At 38.4% G+C, this 15957-nt stretch overlaps 1 protein-coding gene across 1 annotated transcript in view; it reads left to right on the forward strand.

Annotated features, from left to right (window-relative positions):
• The window catches only part of LOC150104484 (RIMS-binding protein 2-like), a 635427-nt gene that overhangs the window by 193841 nt on the left and 425629 nt on the right, over positions 1 to 15957 (forward strand). The window contains exon 5 of the mRNA XM_090395563.1: positions 1419 to 1550. Within this exon, the coding sequence (XP_090251689.1) occupies positions 1419 to 1550 (132 nt within the window). The remainder of the gene's footprint in view (positions 1 to 1418; positions 1551 to 15957) is intronic.

Here is a 15957-nt window from a genome sequence, read left to right on the forward strand (position 1 = left end):
ACTATTGGTCCTAACAGAGAAATACTATTAAAGAAAGACAAAAATAATAACCATCAAATGAATAAACCTCATCTGAATACATGATGTCCACATTGGACCTCCCTAGTTTCAACGTGCTACTACTACTAAAGTGTATCGACCATGGTGTTGAAATCACCAAGTTTTTGTAAAAAAAGTCTGGATGAAACTTGTAGAATCTTTGAAATGTTTAAACAACCCAAACCTTACATATTTCCATATTTCGATTATTTAGTGTTTTTTGAAGCTATTGAGGTCCAATGTGGACACCTGTGCATGGAATCTCATTTTGAAAGTGGTATTTTTCAAAGTTTTCTCATAGCATTTCTGCATAATCTCCCAGCAGAACTAGTAATTGAATAATTTATCAATTTATAAGCCTTATAGTAAAAGGCAGGTTTATGCATTTTTGACAGAGTTGTTCATCTTTTATGTACCGCAGTGCAAAGGCATTGCTTACACAGAAGGTTCTTTTCTCATACGCTCATGGTCCTTTTCAAAACTTTTCAAGTTTCAGAGGCAAACAGTGTTAGTTACTTGACTCTGAAACAGTGAAGGATATTTATTATCCTATCTTCCATAGCACCAAAGAATGACGGTACGTTGCGCCCTTCGATAAGAAAAGCCCTAAGTTTGATTCTTGTCATGACGGGAATCTTTATATGGCTTTTTCAATTGAAGGTGAGTTAGCCGATCTCATACGGAGGTAGCAGGGTTTTTTTCTCCTGGAAACTCGGGTTTTTCATCCCACATACAGACAAATCAGCCCTTCAGAACACACGCAATTTACAGACAAAAATCCTAGCTGTGGTGGTGGTTGTGGGTGTTGATGTAGGTGATTGGTAGTAGAGGTTCTGTGTAGCAGTGGAGATGGAGAGTTGTACAGTAGGTGTCCTCCCCCCAATGAGCCTTCAGACTCATGAATAATAAATAAATAAATAAAAATCTTTTTATATAATGGAAACATCATCTAAAGTTTAAGATATACTTTGTATGAAATATGAAGTTTGCATCTAAACACTGAGCTCATTATTTCGTTTTTATTATAAGTCAACTTTCACTGTTGCAAACTCTTAGTCACCAAAGCAGTAGTTTGTTGTAGTGGAAAGTTTGCTAAAATGAATATTCTTAAAATATAATTTCTATTTTGGACCTTTGTCCTGTACATTTTGATAGTTTGTTATGGTGAGAGTACTGGAAAAATTGAAGTAATTTATAATTATAAAATTTTGGATGAAGTTTTCATTTTAGAATTTCAGATGAAGTTTTTTTCCTCATTTGCAATTTTAAACTTAAGTTTAAAATAAGAAATACATGAAAGTAAATTAGGCTACTGTTTTAAATAAATGAGAGAATATAGTGCATATTATGTCTATAATATATTATATGTTATTTCACAGGTGAAGATCTTTTTGACTTCCAGGCAACCATGATATATGGTAACCGTGATTCTGATGATAGTAGTGTTAGTTTTAGCTATATACCTGATATGGACATGTCATTATGTGAGGAAACTTCTGCATTATCTTCTGGTGAGTAGTTTCTGCTTGCTCTCAGTGTTGATAGTTTTGCATGATTTGTTGAGAATGTACAATGCTTAAGAACATACAGAACTCAGGATCCTGTTATGTACAAAATTATCTACACATGCAGAGTGTAAAATGGGTCATTCATGTGACATAAGAAAGAATAAACATAAAGTTTATATTAAGTTTCTTCACTGTAATCAATCAAGATTAGCGAGCGATAATTACAGACATATACACACAGGTAATAGTGCTGACTGGAAAGTTATTTTTCATTCCATAAATTTGGGTAATGGCATGAAAGAAATTAAAAAAGATGACAAAGATATACTCTATAGTCATGTTTTCCTACTGAGAGCAAATTCATCCCAGTTTTGCTGATATTTTACACAGCCTCCACAGCACAAATAGTGAAAATAAAAATCTGGAATATCTGTCTCTAAAATCTTACTGATCTCCAATACATCATTCCTTGATGGGATCTGATTTTGTAATCTTCAATGCTAGCAACCTCAAGTCAAATTTTTTCTTTTCTCCACACAATGTTTACACCTGTTGTACAGGTATTCGAAGGCACAGTGAAAATCCTGAATGGGAACCTCCTTCGTCACTGGATCACATAGCATTGGGTATCTTCAGTGTCGAAGTGCCCCCCCCCCCTTTAAAGGCATACCTCATCTTTGGGAAGAGGAAAAAGTCTTCAGAATCCAAATCTGGCAAATTGGGGGTGGGGGAATTTTCAATCACATAGATCAACTTCAAAGCCAGAAACTGCTTAACAGGCAATGCACAGTGTGCAGGCACGTTATCATGCAACAGAAACCAATTGTTGTTGTGGAACAATTCTTTCCTGACACATTGCATACAGGTTGACAGACATTGCATTACTCCTAAATAATACTGACCATTCACTGTGGTGCCCTCAGGAACAAATTCATAACATTTTCATTTGTCTATGCAGAAACTGGCCATCCACGGCATGGTTCATCCTCCAGAAACTCTCTCTTCTTCTTAAATGGTGAACACCAGCAGAACACCTGTGCATAGCTCAGACAGTTGTCACAGTAAACTTTTTTTTGCTCTTCATACACTTCTGTAGCAGTTTTTCCTAATTTACAGTAAAATTTTATTACAGCTCTTTGCTCCATGAGGCAACTTCTGACATGCTCCACTCACACACTCTTACTTCAATGATTGCTGCATGAAAACTGCTGTGTCACTCAAATTGCAAGTTGCACCTTCAGTTACAACCCACTCTAGTGGTCAAACTATTAACTCATTTGTTACTTTTATTCAAAGGGCAATCCTATAAAAAATCAATCTTAACAGGCACATGTGCAGTCACAATTATTTTGAACAGCCATCCACGGAGCTAGCAGGAGTTCCACTCAGTCACAAATATATCAATTTTTTTATACTTAAACTTATTCACACTTTCCGAATTTACAATTCTTAGCTAACTTATTCTTTGTATTTAACTAATTTCCAAATATAATATAAATAAGTTTAATTTTTTTTTTATTATTATTATTATTATTATTATTATTATTATTATTATGGGCAACTCCATGGAGTCTATAGACTCATCGAGGGAGGCCCTAACATCATGTCAAGAACAAGTATTCGACATTTGTTCTTGACAAATGTCAAATAGTTGTTCTTGACATTTGTTGCACTCAGAAAATATCTTCTGAATTAATCTTATAGAAACCCTTCAGTAATTTGAATGTCTCAATCATATCACCCCTTTTCCACCTATCAACCAATTTCTGCAACCCACAAATCTTCAACCTGTTCTCATAAGATTCATTCCATAGACATGCTATCATCTTGGTCACTCGTCTCTGGATCCTCTCCACCTCCTCCCCATCAAGAAGAAACTCTGGTGCCCATATCTGGGCACAGTAGTCTAGATGGGGTTTTATCAAGGCTCGATACTGAGGAGCAATAACCTGTTTGTCTCTGCTTGTTAAAATATTTTTCAGCAACAAAGTGATTTGAAGCTGATTTAGCGACTTTTGCAATGTGCCCCCTAAACTTCAACTCCCTATCCACCAACACTCCCAAATCCCTGGCCTTATCAATCTCCTGGAGTACGGTTCCACCAATGTGATATACTGCTGCTAATCTTTTCACCCCAAAATGCATAACCTTACATTTTGCCACATTAAATTGACATCTATTCTCCTTAGTCCAGTCCTCCAAACTATCCAAAGCATCCTGCAAAATTTTGACATCCTGAGCATTCACTATTGCTCTACCTAACTTTGCATCATCCGCAAACATGCACAGTTCCTCTCAGATCCTTTCCTATATCATTAATGAACAAGTTAAACAGTAACGGTCCAAGAACAGAACCCTGCAGCACACTGCTAGTCACAGGCTGTCTTTTGGACTCTGCTCCTGAATAAACCACTCACTGATATCTCTCCATCAACCACCCTCCTATCCATCCCCCATATGCTGCAGTTTACTGATTAGAATTCTATGTGGTATCCTGTCAAAGGCCTTAGCAAGGTCCAGTAGAATCACTGTAAACCCATTACCCTTATCTAGTTCAGCCGTCACTGTGTTATAAAACATGAGCAAGTTACTGAGGCATGATCTACACTTCACAAAACCATGCTGTCCCCCATACAGTATCCCATTTTCATCTATCCAATCCTGTATTTTCCTCTTGACTATTTTCTCCAAGACCTTGGCAACGATTCCTGATATGCCGATCGGTCGGTAATTTACAAGAGCAGTCTTGGAACCTCCTTTATGCAGTGGAACTATTTTTCCCTCTTTCCACCCCCTTGGGACTAACCCAGACCTGAGACTCAAATTAAACAAAATGGTCAAGGGCACTGACAATTCTTTAGCCGCTTCATGTACGACACGAGCTGTATACCATCCGATCCCACAGATGTATTGACATTGAGGTTTTGTAATAGATCATTCACCTCCACTTGATTCACCAAAATTCCCGTATAAGCTATTGGTTCATTCATTCCTGCAATGTCACCACCTGGATGATATACTCTTGCAAAGTGCTCGCTCAGTAATTCCACTATATCAACTCATTCGGTTACCTCCCTACCATCAGCATTTTTTAAAATCATTCTGCCATATATATTTTTTCTTTTACTTGCAACATATCGAAAAAACTGTTTGGGATTCTCTTTAGCTTGCATGGCTAATGTTCTTTCATAATCCGCTTTAGCTTTTCTTACCACACTTGTTACCCTTCTGGCCTGCGCTTTATACCGTTCATGTGCCTGCTGGTCACCTTTCTCCTTAAATTCCCTCCACAGTTTTTTCTTTTTTTGCAGCTCAAGCTTAATGGTGTTATTCATCCATTTAACCCCTACTTGATTTATTATTCGGACTCTAGGTATACAGTCAGCCATTGCCTCCTGCAAACACTTCTTAACCACCTCCCATGCACTATCAACATCCAGCCCTTGCAGTTTTACATGCCGTGGCACTGAACCAATCAAACTCCTAAGCTTGTCATACTTACCTGCCCGATAATTCCACATGTACCCTGTCTTAATTGTAAATTCCACACCTTTAGCCATCTCCCAAGTCAAGACCCTATGATCCCTTTCACCAATTGGTGGCAATGTGGTCATATTCGTTAAAGCCAAATTCTCAGATGCAATTACTAGGTCAAGCACTCTCTGACCCCTGGTATTTTCCATTACATGCTGTTGCAGATAGTTATCCCTTAATAACCGCATAAAATCCAATTCCTTCCTCCCACGTGTCCCTCTCCTCCTCCTTCCAATCAATGTTACCATAGTTGAAATCTCCCATAATAATTACCCTCCTTCCACTCATTTCTTCTATTTGCTTATGCATCACCTGGTCTATAGTAGCACCCAACTATATATTTTGTTCTTCTAGTCTCAATCTCACACCAAATAGCCTCAAATGTGCTCTTTTCTCTAGCCTGCATTCCACTTCTATTCTCCTTGGCTGCAGCTTATCAGCTATCATCAATAACACTCCCCTCCCCCATTTTATTCTCCCTGTCACTCCTGAACACCCCATACCCCCTCATATTCAATCCCACTAGCTATATTATCTTCTGTCAGCCATGTTTCACTAATGCCAATAACCTGTGGCCTGGAAGTGCCAACGAAGGCCAAAAATTCTTTCTTCTTGTTCCTAATACTTCTGGCATTAGTATACATGCATTGCAGAAGCCCATATGTCCCATCTATAATTTGATGCCTTATACTAACTATCCCATTCTGATTTGTTGTCCTTCGTGCTCGCTTGGGCATATTACACACATTCATACACTCAACTGTCTCTCCCTGAAGTCTGCATATCACTCCACCCCCCCCCCCCTTAATAACTCTAGTTTCCCTTATTCTGCACATCCACTTCCACTTCATTCAACAACACCTTTTCAAGTCTCTGTACACCAAATCCATTCAAATGCAAACCATCCATCTTATATAATTTCTTTCACCCATCGAACTCACTCCACACATCCACAAACTCCACACCACTCCTCCTGCATAATCCGCTCATAAAGTTAATAGCAATTTTAGCCCTCCTTCTATACTCTTCACTGTCATACCATGGCAACAGACTCACCATCCTAACTCTCTCACTCTTCTCTTTTGCTACCTCAAGTAATTCCTTCAAATCCTCTCTCATAGCCATTTTGTCTCCTTTCAAATCATTCATTCCTGCTACTACTATCAATTCTTTCACCCTCTGCTTTTGCATTCTAATTGACTCGCTTACATCCTTAACATTCGCACTAGGTTGATACGATTTTGTCAAGCTCTCATTTATCACACCTCTTACTAAAGAATCTCCATGCAACACTCACTCTTTCATTTTGTTTACACTCACGATCATACTCTTATTTTGTGGAGATATCATGGATTTAAAATGAATTTCATTGAGAGATAACCAAGATTTATAAGCAGTGGTTACATTTTAGGTTTTCAAATAGAGAAAATTTTATAATTAAATTGATAAAACACTGGACTAAAATGATTCATAAAACAGAGGAATTTATTAGTCATTATTAAATAAATTACATTGACTAGTTTCACCACCTAAAATAGAACTGGTGGCTTCTTCAGGGTTCGACACATCAAAACAACTATAAATAGACATTTATAATTGTTTTGATGTGTCTAAACAAAAAAAATAGAAATTAGTATCAGTGGTATAAAATACAACAATCTTAGATATGCTGATGATATCATTCTAATAGCAGAAAACAGAAATAAATTAATCAAATTACTGTAGCTACTAATTGAAGAACGTAAAGAATTTGGATTAGATATAAATGCAAAAAAGACCAAATTTATGAAAATCTCAAAAGAAAGCAGATCTGAGCCAGAAATATTCATAAACAATATGAAAATTGAACATATAACAGAATACAAATATTTAGGCACCTACTTTACTGCAGATGGAAAGCAGGATAAAGAAATAAAAATAAGAACAGCCATAGCTAAAGATGCATTCTGGAAAAATAAAGATCTGTTCAGAAGTTCTGTGAGTATCGAGACAAAGAAAAGAATGATAAGAACAATAGTGTGGCCAATTTTCACATATGGAAGTGAGACCTGGATATTCAAGAGGAGAGTAAGGCAACAGATAATGGTCTTTGAAATGTGGTGCTATAGAAAAGCTCTGAAAATCTCATGGACAGAACATGTGACAAATACAGATGTCCTACAGAGAATGAGAACACGGAGATCTTTATTACAGGAAATGATCCAGAGAAAGATGAGATCGGCAGGACATGTGCTGAGAGGTTCAGCAGGACAGAGGATACTAACAGTTTGAGAAGGAAAAATTATGGGAAAAGGATCAAGAGGCAAAAAACGAAGGACATGGCTTGAAGATATAAGATCATAGACAGGATCATATGGCTATTATTATTATTATTATTATTATTATTACGGGCAACTCCAGGGAGTCATTAGACTCATCGAGGGAGGCCCCAAATCATTTTCATCACAACTATTCGACATTCATACAGTATCTATCATACCTCGCCTTAAACTCATTCACTGTCACAGCATCCACCACAGACTCAGGGAGCGCATTCCACTCATTCACTACTCTAAAAGTAAAGAACCCAGCTCTAACACCTTTACCAACCACACCCTTGCCCAGCCTCCATGGATGTCCCCTAGTCCTCCCACAACCAGCCCTGCTCTCAAAAATATCCTCCGAACCAATCCCATAGAAACCCTTCAGCAACCCGAATGTCTCAACCATATCTCCCCTCCTCCGCCTATCAACCAATTTTTGCAACCCACAAATCCCCAACCTGTTCCCACACGGCCCATTCCACAGACCCGCCACCATCCCGGTCACCCGCCTCCGGATCCCCTCCACCCCCTCCCCATCAAGAAGAAACCCAGGCGACCAAATCTGAGCACAGTAGTCGAGATGAGGTCCCATCAAGGCTCGACACAGAGGAACAACAACCCGCCTGTCTCCGCTTGTCAACGCATTCCCCAGCAACCAAGTGACCCGATGAGCTGACCCGGCCACCTTTGCAATGTGTCCCCCAAATTTCAACTCCCCATCCACCAACACTCCCAAATCTCGTGCCTCATCAATCTCCTGGAGCACGGCTCCACCAATGCAGTAAACTGCCTCCCATCTTTTCACCCCAAAATGCACAACCCCACATTTCGCCACACCAAATTGACATCCATTCTCCCCAGCCCAGACCTCCAATCTATCCAAATCATCCCGCAAAATTTTGACGTCATCTGCATTCACCACTGCCCCACCCAACCCCGCATCATCCGCAAACAAATGAACTGTTCCTCCCAGATCCTTTCCCATATCATCTGTGAACAAATCAAACAGCAGTGGTCCAAGAACAGATCCCCGCGGCACACCACCAGTCACAGGCCGTCTAGTGGACTCTACTCCTGAGTAAACCACTCTCCGATATCTCTCCGTCAACCACCCTCCCATCCATCTCACCAACCCCACGTCCACCCCCACATGCCGCAATCCACCGACCAGAATTCCATGTGGTATCCTGTCAAAGGCCTTAGCAAGGTCCAGCAGAATCACCGTAAACCCATTACCCTTATCCAGTTCAGCCGTCACTGTGTTATAATACGTGAGCAAGCCACTGAGGCATGACCCACCCTTCACAAAACAAAAAGATCTATGCAGAAACAAAAAGGAAAGCCACCAACAGAGAGAACTGGAAGGACATGGTGCTGCACCCTCTCACTGAGGAAGCTACATGAAGAGAGAGAGAGTGTCTAACCCTGATGCAATGCTAAATGCAATTCTATTCTACAGGTTTCCAATTCGAATGGGTTGGGGATTTGCTGGCCTGGTTGGACGAGTGGTTACCATATCCACTCTCCAGCCAAAAGGCTGTGGGTTTGAATCCTGCCATAGGCATGGATATTTGTGGATTGTCTGTAAAAAAGCTAGTGGTGATGGTGGGCAGTAGATGGCATTGGTCTAGATGATGTGGTTCATTGTAATTGGTGGAATGAGTAGTGGAGACAGAGAGTTGTAGAGTAGATGCCCTCCCTCGATGAGTCTTTGGACTCCCTGGAGATGTCAGGCAATAATAATAACATTTCACAAGGGTAACTGTGGGTCCAAGAGGATGTTGAAATGCATGTACACTAATCCCAGAAGAATCAGCTAGCTCTCCTTGGCCAAAAATTATAGGCATCAGTGTGAGACCTCATTGACAGAAAGTAATATAGTTACAGGGATATAATGGAAAGGATATTATATCTTCAGGGAGGATAGAGGAATAGGGCAGGAGGTGGGGTTTGCTGATGATAGCTGAAAAACTTCACTCAACAAAATTAGAAGTTAGAGTATTTTAGGTCTGGAGGAGATGGTTCATTTCAGGCTGTCTGGTGTGAAATTGAGGGATCAGGAGATTCATATCAGGTAGAGAAGATGCATAGACAAGTTACTAAGCTGATGACAGATCTGTGGAATGTTCCCTATGAGGATAGGTTGAATGTGTGTGGGTTACAAAGTTTGGCTGATAGGCAGAAAAGAGGGGGGGGGGACATAATAGGAACTTATAAGATATTAAAGGGATTTTATAAAATGGATGCAAAGGAAATTTTTCAATATACAAATGTTGACAAATATTTGTTAATTTATAGGAGGAAAATATTTGTATAACAAATAGTCAGAGAACTAGGTGTCACTGGAAGTTGTGTAAGGGTGTGTGTATTTTTTGCATGGAGAGTGGTGAATGAATGGAGTGGAATGGAATGAGTGGATTGCAAGAATTAGTTCAGTGAATGAGTGTAAGTAGAGATATGATAGGCTTTATGTGTAAAATATCGTTGGGTGTCCCACAACGAGTCTCCAGATTCCATAGAGATACTGTATAATATTTTTTTTTTTTTTTCTGAAATATTTACACAATTACAATAATCATCTTTAGTGACATTCCAACTTGTAATTTTTACAAAATTCAGCACTAAGTGCTGCATATATGATTCGTTTTCTACATTGTATTTCAATTAAAATGTTGATAATAATACTTTTTTGCATCTATATTTACAACACGTGTTCTTCTAATATTAACAATGAAGATTACACAGAATTTTTGAATAATGGATAATAATAATAATAATATGATAACGTCTCAGATAAATTACATACATATGATTATTACAGACATTTTTTTGCATGTTTACACGTTATGTATAAAATAACAATTTTTCTATTTTCATTGTACAGAGTATTTACATATTTACAATTAATGCATATTACACTTGATGCTCTGTACTAGTATTTCCAACTTCCCGACATTTTGGAAACTTTGAGAATCGAGAACGGGAAATCATATTTCCCGAGAATGCCCAAAATAATCTTTTTTATTTAATTTTCATTGATCATCTGTAATAATGGCTATAACAGTAAATGTTAATAAACAGAAAAGCCATAGAGAAGGTGGGGCAACTGGGGTTCTTGGCCTCTGTGCAGTCTTTCAGAGGTTTCAAGACACTCCTATATGTAAAAGGTCGAAGCAAAAAATGAGTAAATAAAATTTCCTAAATGGAGGTCGACCGGAATTTGATGACTATTATTATTACGGGTATCTCCATAGATCCAGTAGACTCATCACGGGAGACCCAAACTAGCAAAACAATATCTGTCATATCTCTTCTTGAATTCATTTACAGACGAAGAGCTCACAACTAAGTCAGGCAATGAATTCCACTCATTCACCACCCTCCAGGCAAAAAACCTTGTTCTGACACCTTTGTTAACCACACTCTTCTTTAATTTCCAGAGATGACCTCTTGTTCTTCCATCACTATCACACAGCTGAAACATTTCCCCTGCATCAATCCTATAAAAACCTTTTAGTAATTTGAATGTTTCTATCATATCCCCTCTTCTTTGCCTATCAACCAATCTCTGCAATCCACAAGCTCTCAATCTATCAATGTAGGGAGCATTTTTTATATCACTCACCAACTTGGTCACTCTTCTCTGAACCCTCTCCACAGCCTCCTCATCTCCAAGGAATCCAGGTGACCAGACCTGAGCACAGTAATCCAAATGTGGAAGTATCAATGCTTTATAAAGGGGAATAATAACCTCTTTATCTCTGGATGTCAGTGTGTTCCTCAACAACCAAGTAATCCTATGTGCAATCTTGGACACCTTAGCAATGTGTCCTCTGAACTTCATCTCCCTATCTACCAATACCCCTAAGTCCCTAGCCTCATCAATCTCTTGGAGTACCTTTCCATCGATGTAGTACACAGCTGGTAATCTTTTAATCCCAAAATGCATGACTTTACACTTTTCCACATTGAACTGACATCCATTTTCTTTTGCCCATTTTACCAGCTTATTTAAATCCTCCTGCAAACTTTCAACATCAGCTTGATTTTTTATTGCACTACACAACTTTGCATCATCAGCAAACAACTGAATATCTCCCTTTAAGCCGTTTCCTATATCATTTATATACAAATTAAACAACATTGGCCCAAGCACAGAGCCCTGAGGCACACCACTGGTCACCTGCCTCATTCTAGACTCGGCTCCTCCATACACCACCTTATGGTATCTCTCCCTGAGCCATTCTCCTATCCATATCACCAATTTAATATCCATTTCCATCTGCTCCAATTTGCGTAACAGTGTTCTATGGGGTATCCTGTCAAAAGCCTTAGCAAAATCCAGAAGTACCACTGTGTAGCCAGTTCCTTTGTCCAACTCAGATGTTATTCTATTATGAATAGTTAATAGATTGCTAAGGCAGGATCTACCTTTAACAAAACCATGTTGGCCTCTATAGAGTATCATATCCTGATCCACCCATTCTTGAATTTTGTCTTTAACCAACTTTTCCAATACTTTTACCACTACTCCTGAGATGGTGATTGGTCTGTAATTCAATACCGCAGTTTTAGAGCCACCCTTATGCAAATGACTAGTGCATCTCTTGCCCTGAGCGCTAAACAGGGGTCACTACAGTATCATTTTGGCTAGGCTTCTGTTATATTTCAGGTTTTCTCAAAAATATAAACAATGTAATTAATGCAAACTTTATTTAACCAAACCTTATAGTATACAGTGAGTTTTTACATATATCACACAATGTATTAATATTCCCAATCTCATTTAAAAATTTTATTTATTAAATTAAACATTAATAGAAATCAAATGCAAATATTATTCGTTTGAAAATTAAAAAATACTTCAAATAGTTTTTATTTGTCATTTTTAAAATGAAACTTTAAGAAACATAGAGCATTAATTGCCCGATCAGACAATCGTGATCTTCGCTCTGTAACAAATATACTTGATGTGAAAAATTTCTTTCATTTTCTGTAGACGTTGGTCAAATTGTTAAGAGTGCATCTAAAAGCATCTACAAGTTGGGAGTGAGAGAATGCGTTGCTTCATATAAGCTCATTTCCTTCCTTAGAGAAGCAAATATTTTGTCTGCATGCATAGGGCTAGACTTTGATGTCGAAATTGATATTGCTTTAATCACTTCACTCTTCAGATCAGATTCTGATTTAATGTCAGAACTCTCTGTAAGGACATCCTTTATTTCTTTTATTGGAACTTCTTCTGCTTTAAACGTTCCTTTAAAAAGTCTTTCCATTAATGACTTTGCCAATGTGCAATTTTATTCTTACTTGACAAGGCAAAAAATTCATCAACTTGCATCTCACATAAACAACTAACTTTGCTCAAGTACCTTGTGAGAGACACAAGATCTCTATTTCTACGTTTAACCAACTCAAATTTTATTTCCTTTAAAAGCATTTGGCTCATTGAAGAATTCTGTTTTTCTAAATTACTGAACAGGAACTTAAAAGTTCCTTCACTTGTGAGAATATTAGCTTCTTTATTGCTTAAGGCTTCAACTGCTAATCTTACAGGTTGTAAGCAATTCAACATACCTCTCAATATTTCATAATATTCTTTTTCCATAAGCAATTCAACATACCTCTCAATATTTCATAATACTCTTCTTCCCAAAAGTGATAGAGTTTCAGCTCTCGTAAAACAGTCTTAATCGGATTTACGATCTTTAAAAATCTCTCTATCATTCTCTCTCTCCAGTGTGTTCCAGCGTGTTTTACAGTCCAAAATAATTTCTAGTTTCCTCATTTCACTCGTGGTTGTTTCTTGCTGAAAAAGAGAATTTTTTACTAGAGAATATTTAAATATTTTCATAATTCTTTGTACGCTGCTAATTGCCGAAGATAGATCATCTCGCAAATCATACTGATCAACTCGGGCCACATTATCTAACTCAGAATTACTGTTATCATCTTTATCGTATTCAGAATCTGTATTGAATTCACTATTACTGCTACAAGTCACTGATGCTTCACCTTTCAACTTTTTAACATAAAATACTTTTGTTACAGCTAGATGTAGCGCATAGTTGTAGCAGTACTGTCGAATAGTCGGTGATCATTTTCCGAATTTTTCCATAACAGCTGCACCGTCACTTGTAATTACAACCGCATCACTTTCAAGTTATAACTGAAAGTTTTGTAATCTTTCCTGAAGCAAGGATAACACTTTTTCTGCAGGACAGTTCCCATGTATTCTTATTAAACCAAGGTTCATAGAGGTCTCATTGCAGTATACGTGAACATTCATGTATCTGCGATTCTTGCAACAGGTCCACTCGTCTATTGAAATACTCAGTTTTTTATTATCACATTCGAATACTTCCAATTTCTGGATGTACAGTTGTTTCACTTTACTATAACAATTATGTATTAGTGTCATAACTGAAGATGGACTTAATGGCAACTGCATTCCTTTGCTTGTGAAACTTTCCCTAATAAACACACTTTTTGTGATGGTGTTGACTGATATCCCATCGAAAGCTGCTAATTTGCTTACGGTTTCTTCTAAATTTTCTCACAGGGGTCCTTGCCCTGCTGGCAATCAGCAGGGCGAGGACCCCTGTGAGAAAAGGGTATGTGTGGAACTACAAGTGGGGTGATTATGAAGAGCTTTGGAGACAGCTTGCAGGTGTAGCGTGAAATGAGAAATTAGCTGGAAAAGAGATCAATGCAGCTTGGGGGATTTTCAAAAACTATCTAGTAGATGCAATGTCTAAATGTATTCCAAGGGTGAGAAGGTTAAATAAGGTAGGTGTGAGGAGGATGAATAAAGAGATTAAGCATGTGATACAGAGAAAAAGGGCATTGTGGTGGCAGCATAAGAGAAGTGGAAATAACCTATTTCATGAGGTCTACAAAGACCAGGCAAGGAGGATGACTTGGTTGGTGAGAGTAGCTAAAGAGAGGTATGAACAGCAGTTAGCTAATGAAGCCAAAAAGAATCCTAGGGAGTTCTTTCAATATGTAGCCAGCAAAAGAAAGAATGATTATGGAAGGATGACATTGATTGGAGAAAATGGTATAAAGACAGTTGTTGCAGAATGTGTGGTGGAGATACTTAATAAGCAGTTCATAAAGATCTTTCAATCTTGTGAATGTGACTTCATGGAGAGATTGAGAGCAGTTGATGATGGGGAGGAGAGACTGACTGTAAGTGAGCAAGAGGTGTATGGGGAGTTGAGCAAACTAGATGTTAATAAGGCTGTAGAACTTAATAATATATCACTACGTATTCTGAAGGAATGTGCCAGAAAGTTAACATCGGCCTTGACATATTTTTTTAATATGAGTCTTGCACTTGGTCAAGTTCCTAAAGAGTGGAAGGAGGGCAAGATTGTGCCACTTCATAAAGGAGGTGATCAAACTCAGGCATCAAATTATAGGCCTATCTGTGTGTCAGGTGTTGTGATTAAGTTGTTGGAGAAGCTTGTGAGAACTAGGATCCAGATTTGGGTTGACAGCAATGGTATTATCTTTGATGGACAGCAAGAATTTGCTAAAGGGAGGTCATGTTTTATAATCTACTTACTTATTACAATAAAGTGACTGCTTCCTTGGACAGGGGAGAAGGATACACAGTGCTATACTTAGATTTCGCAAAGGCTTTTGATAGAGTACCTTATGATAAATTGATAATCAAACTAGAACAGATGGGGTTGGATATTAGATTAGTGCATTGAATTGGAGACTGGCTATCTGATAGTTGTCAACAAGTTGCGTATGGGGGAGTGATATCAAAGAAAAGGAAAGTCAATAGTAGAGCCTGTGTAGCTCAGTAGAAGTGGCGTTTGCACTCTATGATGCTTGACCACACGAAGAAAGGATTTGGTGGTTCAATCTAGTCGCCGACTTGAGGAAATTTTTCTGAGCCTTTTTTTCGACTGGTTCCTGAGTTAGTCGATCTCTGTAATGGGCTAGCAGGTTTTTTCTCCTGGAAACTCGGTTTTTCGTCCCATAAACTCAAGAAAATCGAACGTCGAACCCACACTATTTTCAGACATTAAAAATATTGTGTTAGGGACCACGAGATGGTGGCACTAGCTTGCCGCCTTCTTCACTGTGTACCGATGAATCAGTGATAGCCTTGGGCAAGCTATCTCTCTGATTGGCTACCTGTGGAGATCGAACTGCCGACTCAGTCTCCAAAAGTTAAATAGGATAAATGGCCCCGTCTACTCCCTATACGGGAACAAATAGGCGTTAGCTGATTTTTTTTTTTTTTAGTGGAGTGTCTCAGGGGTCTGTTTTAGGGCCATTACTGTTTAAATTGTATATTAATGATATAGGTGAAGATTTGGATGGAGATATTCAGTTGTTTGCAGATGATGCAAAAGTTGGGATGAACCATGAAGAGTAGTGAAGATGTTGAGGCCTTGCAAGAAGACTTGAATAAATTGAGTGACTGGGGATGTGAGTTCAATGTTGCAAAATGTAAGGTTTTAAAATTTGGAAAACAAAGATGGGATGCAGAATTTATGCTTGGTGAGAATATATTGTTGGAGGTACAGAAAATAAGAGATCTGGGGGTGATA

This window comes from Typopeltis vanoorti, chromosome 7 (genome assembly GCF_054136105.1).
Source record: "Typopeltis vanoorti isolate ZY-2024b chromosome 7, IOZ_Tvanoo_1.0, whole genome shotgun sequence".
Lineage (NCBI taxonomy): Eukaryota > Metazoa > Arthropoda > Arachnida > Uropygi > Thelyphonidae > Typopeltis > Typopeltis vanoorti.